We start from the raw sequence: 6,445 nt of genomic DNA, 5'->3' as shown, positions 1-6,445 counted from the left end.
GACGCGGGCGTGGAGAATGATGGCAGGGTTTAGTAGAAGATGGCAGCGTTTAGGGACATTGAGAGACGTTCCGTGCACGCTGCACTGAATGAAGAAGGATGACGACAGTGGCTGCACCGTCATGCGGTTTGAGTTAAATGCACATCGTGTATGCGCATCTTTTTAAAAGATGGGAAGAAAACATCAACATGTTAAAAATTCTCTGTGTGTGTGACCATGCTTTGGCCAGGTGTCACTCAAGTTTCAATGTTGCTTCCCCTGAAACTGATAGCCACCCACTAAACTCCTTAAGTCATACCTTTTTAAAAAAAAAGTCTGCAGAGCACATACTACTATCTGATTTTAAATTTTTGATGACAGCTTTATTGAGATATAATGCACGTATCATACAAGGCACCCTTGAAACTGTATGATTCAGTGCTTCCAGCATGTTCACAGGGGTGTGAAATCCTCAGCATAGTCAATTCCCACTCATCACCCCAAAAAGAAACCCATGTCCGTTAGCCATCGCTACCAGCCTTCGGTGACCACTGGCTTACCTTCTCCCGCTCTGGATTTGCCTGTTCTGGACAGTGCATGTAAAAGGAGCATCCCATACGCGGCCTTCCGTGACTGGCTTCATTCCCCTAACATTTTCAGGTTCATCCATGTTGGGGCATGTGTCAGGACCTCATTCATTTTTGCGTTGAGAAGTGGCGACTAAAGACAGTGGGTGTGACCTCAAACATTCTGCAGGTCTCCTGGGGATGTGAGGAATTCTGGGGGGATCTACAAAGGGACCAGGACGACTGGCATTTCCGTGAACAGGCGGGAGTATTGGGGGTCACGCTGCGTGGTGGCACCCCTGTAGGCCATCCTCTCTGCAAATTCCCCCCTTCTCTCCCACCGCTCCCAATTTCCATGCCCCTTCCTTTCACCCACGGGCGCTCTGACTTCTCCCGTCTTGGGCTGTACTGTACTGTCTTGCCGTTGACTCTACTTATCTGTCTCTCTCAGGACAAAAGCTTCTTGGGGCTGTAGATGATGCCTCAAAATCAAGCAGTATGTGATAACGAGCTGGCCCTCATTACGAAACGGAAGTGTGTTGGTTCATCGACACTTTTTGTAAGCAGAGGAAGCCCTGGGTCTGGAACCTTTAGCAGGAAGTGGGGGGAAAGCCTTCGATAAACTTCTGCACAGACAGAGCCTCTTGCAGCTTCAGTATAAGAAGATTTATACAAAGAAAACCAAAACAATAATTTATAAAGATCTATGCACTCCAGTATTCATGGCAGCACAATTTACAATAGCCAAGATATGGAAGCATGGGTGAAGGAATTATGGTTCATATATATACAATGGAATATTACTCAGCCATTAAAGCAATGAAATCCTACCATTTGCAGCGACACAGACGGACCTAGAGGTTATTATGCTGAGTGAAATAAGTCAGACGGAGAAAGATAAATATCATGTGATTTCACTTATATGCAGCATCTAAGGAACAAAAAGAACAAACTAATCAAAAACAGACTCACAAATACAGAGGACAATCTGGTGACTGCCAGAGGGGAGGGGAGTTGGGGGGCTGGGAGAAAGGGGTGAAGGGTTAAAGAAGTACAAATTAGCAGTTGATAGTTGGTCATGGGGACGGGGAGCACAGCAAAGGGAATGCAGTCAGCATTAATATGGCTAGATGGAGGGCCAGGGGAGGGAGGGAGCAATTGCTCGAATTGATTGTTTTATGAACTATATGGATGTCTCACCAATGTACTGTATACTCGAAACTAATTTAAATAAGTAATAGAAATGGTCAGAGGCTCAGAGGGCGCCTCTACGCCCCCAAGAGGTGAGTCTCGGCCTGTCCAGTTCTCGCCCAGCTCTCGTTCATGTGGCTCTCCACGCCCCAGCACCCACTTTTGGGGAAGGACCCTTCCTCCCTCCCTGTAGCCTGGGCTTCTCAAGCCAGCATTTCCAACCAAACGTTTTTCTGCATTCTTTATAACCCCTGCGAAACATCCAGCCCGCCAAGCTGTCTCCCAAAGTAACAATCACTCCAGTTAGAAATGAGCATGTGTTCTGAGTGCTTTTCCCATACTTCGATTTTTCCAACAATTTTGCAAAACGGGAGGATTTTTAGGAATGTCTCTGTCACATTAGGGCAGAAATACCTCTACTTAAAAATTTTATGATTGGGATCATTTTTATTTTTACTTTTTAATGTGAAAGTACTATGTTTATTGGAAAAGGAAAAACAAACCAGATAAAGTGTATAAAGTTAAAAAAAAAAAAAAAAGAATACAATCCTTCTCTCCAGATACCCCAGGTTACCCAATTTTAAGTCCTCCAAAAACGTGATGTTAGTTTCTGTGTCCACCAGTGGCATATGTGGGGACCCATTCGCTTACCCCTTTACTAGTTGATGGTGTCCATTAGAGTTACTTGCAGCAATAAAGAAGAATGAAGGTGGACACTTTCCTCTTAGACTTTTCCACCAAATCACTTACTAAATCTTCTCACCCTTAGAGAATTCAGACATTTTTGGTGTGAAATAATTTTTCGCCATTTTTCTCCAAAGACAATTTAGAATGCTGCTTTCATTAAATTAGATATTCTTTTCAAAGGGCTGAGAAAGAAGTAGCGAGCCAGGCCCTGTAATGTTCCCCGTGAAACATGACAGCGGCGTCATTTCAGTCTCGCTCCTAAATAAGCTTTCTAAAAATACAGGCAAAGCATGCCGGGCTGCGGGCGTATATTCACGGGCATGTCATTAGTAATGTGACGTGATGGCTATTTCCCAAACGTTTTCTTTATAGAAAATATTTTATTTTATCGAATAGGATGTGTTTGTAGTAAGAAAATCGAATAATCAGTAACTTGAAAATTCAGTTCTCTTTTCCCTTTATTTTCTTGCTTTCATGTGAATGAGGTTGAATGTCACCAGACAACACTGGTAAAATGGTTTATTAAAACATTTTTTGGGTTGGTTGGTTCTTTGCTCTTAAACGTTGACACTTTTCGTGTCTACAGAAATAGAGAAATAGCCGCAGAACTTTTTTCACTAGCTTCATTTTCAGCTTTTTGCCCTTTTGATCTGAGAGGATATGTTTAGGGGGAAAAACATGTCCCCGTGCAAACTAGTGCTGTGTAATTCTTCTCAGAGACACGTTTTGGTAGTTGCGAGGGGGGTCGACATTTCAGTCATCACGTATAAATGCAACACATATACATTAAATTATCTTTAGCCTACATGGTTATAATCTTTTTTTTTTTTTTCAAGTTCAGTCTCATCAACTGCCGTGAATTTGGTCTCTGGGGTATGAAGCCTCACATTATTTCGGCTTTATTGAGTGAATGTACAGACATTTCGCCGAGAACTACCATGCCAAAGAGATGTGTAGAGCAGAGAGTTTTCTTTAAGAAAAAGTCTTTAGAGGGGCCCTGCCATCAATAATAATTAATAATAATAATAATAGTAATGATAATATCCTTCGTTAGGCAGGCACTCAGGTATCTCGCTGAACGTTCGTACAACCTAAACGGGTAGGTATTTAATGCTACCGTCGGTCATATAAACAATTATAATGCCACAGGGGTCTGCAGGTTCGCTGTTTCTTAGTAATGCAACATGGAAAGGTCCCCTTTTTAGTCGATGGCACCCTGCCTTCTGGTTTATAGCCGCCAAGCCCTCTGTTGTGTCCTTGTGACGTTCACCAGGTCCCGGGGGATGGAGACCTGAGTTGCCCCCGTGGTTGGTTCTAGACGCCCCTGCTCCGGAGTCCCCTCCGTCGGTCTCTCCCAGCCGCGGGGTAGCTGACACCCCCCTGTCTCCCCTCTGCCGCAGCTCCAGGTGAAGATGAGCGAGCGGGCCGCCTCACTGAGCACCATGGTCCCCCTGCCTCGCAGCGCGTACTGGCAGCACATCACGCGGCAGCACAGCACGGGCCAGCTCTACCGCCTGCAGGGTAAGTGTGGCGCGGCGTGTGCCACCAGGCCAGGCCGGGGCCGGGGGCGGGGGGCAGTGCCTGGCCGCCCTGGGGGCGCGGCTCAGCTCAGCTCCACCCTGCCACCACCTGTTAGATGCCAGGCTGGTTAGTCACCTCCTTCCCAGGTCAGGACACCCATCGATGTCGCTCACTCCCCAGACACTTGCTCTACCCCAGGGTCCTGGGGGAAACTGTTTAAAATGCAGATTTTTGGGCCCTCAGCCCCAGAGAGTCTGTCTACACCTCAGGAGCTGGCAGGTGTGGCTGAGCCATTTCACTGTCAGCAAATACCTCGCGGGGTCTGGGCGCCCGTTCGGGGGCCGAGAAATAGCCTAGTGGACTGACGGCCGATGGCCTCAGCATTGCTTGGGAAGCCACTAAATGCAGATCTGGGGGATGCCGAGGGCGAGGCCTGGCTGTCCACGTGTTACAAGCCCTTCGGGGACCCTCGAGCTTAGGGACCATGCCCCAAGGAGTCCTGGGTTCAGGTTCTGCGTGTCTCTGAGCAAATCCTAAGACTCTCATCTTCCAGAAAAGTGGTCTCTGAAGCAGGGTACGGGATAGCCCGTGGAGGGGACGACAGGAACGATTAGGAATCCTATGTCAATATTCGCTTAGCCTTTCAAAGGCGGCTTTTTTCCTGTTGTATAGCCTCTAAGGACAGCCAGAGCGTATATCATTTACAGACGGATAGGCCTGTGGGGGACCCTGACTGAGGAAGTGTCCACCGATGGGATGGAAGATTCTAGAACTTTGAAGAGCACCCCCCGGGACTGCGCCTGGCTGGGATGCAGGAATTTGCTGAGTCAATGAATGCAAGAGCGAATGACTGACCGCGGAAACCAGCGGCCCCGGCCGTAACGCCTGCCCCTGGGCCCTGGTCACCCTCCCTCCCTGTCAGTCCTTTCTGCCGCTCGCTTCTCCCCCAGGAGAGCTCGTCCTGCCCTTTCCCCGGGGGACGCCCTGGCCGTCCTCCCCGAGTCCCCTCCTGGGCTCCAGTCTCACCTCCTCTGCCTCTCAGACCGCAGCCCCCAGCACCCTCCCCGCCACACCGCCTTGCTATCGGAGCGCGGGAATCTCTGTCGACAGGTGCCCGCGAGCCGAGGATGAGGGCATGTGCTCCTTTACCGTCCTCGTCACAGTTCTCATTTCACGTTTAATCGTGAGGCCACTTGCCTCACGACCAGCTCCTCCAAGAAGCAATAACGCCAGCGCGGGCAGGAGAGCTGTGTCCTTTCTTATCCTCATCATTTTGCCACCCAGGGCCTTGCATGGAGCAGTAATTCCATAAATGTTTATTGAACGAATGAATAACGTTAAGAGGGCACCTAGGGTTACGTGTTTCCTAGTCTTTATGACGTCACTCTCTGTTCATTAGCAGAGGGCACGGCACGTTGTTGTGGATGATCAAAAAATATATCCCGAATGCTGGTGTCAGTGCCCGAGTGAGTGACTGCGTCGCTAAATAGTTGATAGATAAGCTTCCGTACCTACAGAGGGAGGGAGAGAGTTGGGTTAGAGCAGGTTGTCACAAATGCCGTTTGTTCCCAATCGTCTTCAGAAATGTTTGCAGTATTTGAATTATATCATCACAGTTTCTGTCATACATACCGCTTATGCTGTTATTCAATGTTGTTCAGTCTCTTCTACTTAAATACATTATACATATCTTCAAGGAATATGTATTTCACTATAAACTATCATAACAGCAGACTCTATTTTTTCTAACATGCAATAAATAATAATTGTTGAAGCATAAGAACTTATACTCACACAAAGCTATTGAATGGCTTTATAACTTGACTTTCTCCACATACCAGGGTAATCTTTACAAAAAACGGTATGTCCTTTTGGATTCTGTGTGTCTGGAATGCAAAAGAAGGTTGAGAACCGAAGCGATGTAGGTTTCGTGGAAAAGGAATTAATTTGCCTTCACTTCTGACATACGGCACGGTCATTTGAGAATAGTCAACTTGCCCCAAAGTTGACAAATCACTAATACCATGTTTGCAAAGATGCCTCGAGACTGAGGAAGGCCTGAGCACTTAGGATAAGTGGTAGTTTCAGAATTTATTAGCAAATATCCCAGGACGATCTGGACAGAAAATGTCATATGAAGAATATACTCATCTTACCATGCTGGACCAATCTAACCGTCCTTAACCAAAATAAGTGTGCATTCATCGGAATTAGTTAAGGCTAAGGGTCTTAGCAGGGCCCTTGTGTAATAATATATTTTTAAATCTTCTTAAGTTGAAAGAGCATGTTTTAGATGCTGCTGGCACACCGTTTGTGTGCTCCTAGGATATCTCTGACTCCCCCGACAATGTTTATATCTGAATTTTGTGAAGAAAACGACTCCGTTATCTAGAACACAGACACTTTTTATTTATTTATTTATTTTTTTAGCGACAACAACAAAATTTGCAAATTCACCTGCATGCAAAAAGCCCATATTATGGTTGAAAGGCCATACATAG

General features: G+C 46.6%; 1 protein-coding gene across 1 annotated transcript in view; it reads left to right on the top strand.

Moving 5' to 3' along the window:
- The window catches only part of DOK5 (docking protein 5), a 143,015-nt gene that overhangs the window by 130,701 nt on the left and 5,869 nt on the right, over positions 1 to 6,445 (top strand). Inside the window, exon 7 of the mRNA XM_011370176.1 lies at positions 3,824 to 3,944. Coding sequence (XP_011368478.1) covers positions 3,824 to 3,944 — 121 coding nt within the window. The remainder of the gene's footprint in view (positions 1 to 3,823; positions 3,945 to 6,445) is intronic.

Source organism: Pteropus vampyrus, unplaced genomic scaffold (genome assembly GCF_000151845.1).
Source record: "Pteropus vampyrus isolate Shadow unplaced genomic scaffold, Pvam_2.0 Scaffold162, whole genome shotgun sequence".
In the NCBI taxonomy this organism is placed as follows: Eukaryota; Metazoa; Chordata; class Mammalia; order Chiroptera; family Pteropodidae; genus Pteropus; species Pteropus vampyrus.
The sequence above is the reverse complement of the archived record's forward strand: the minus strand, read 5'-3'. Positions and strand labels throughout refer to the sequence as shown.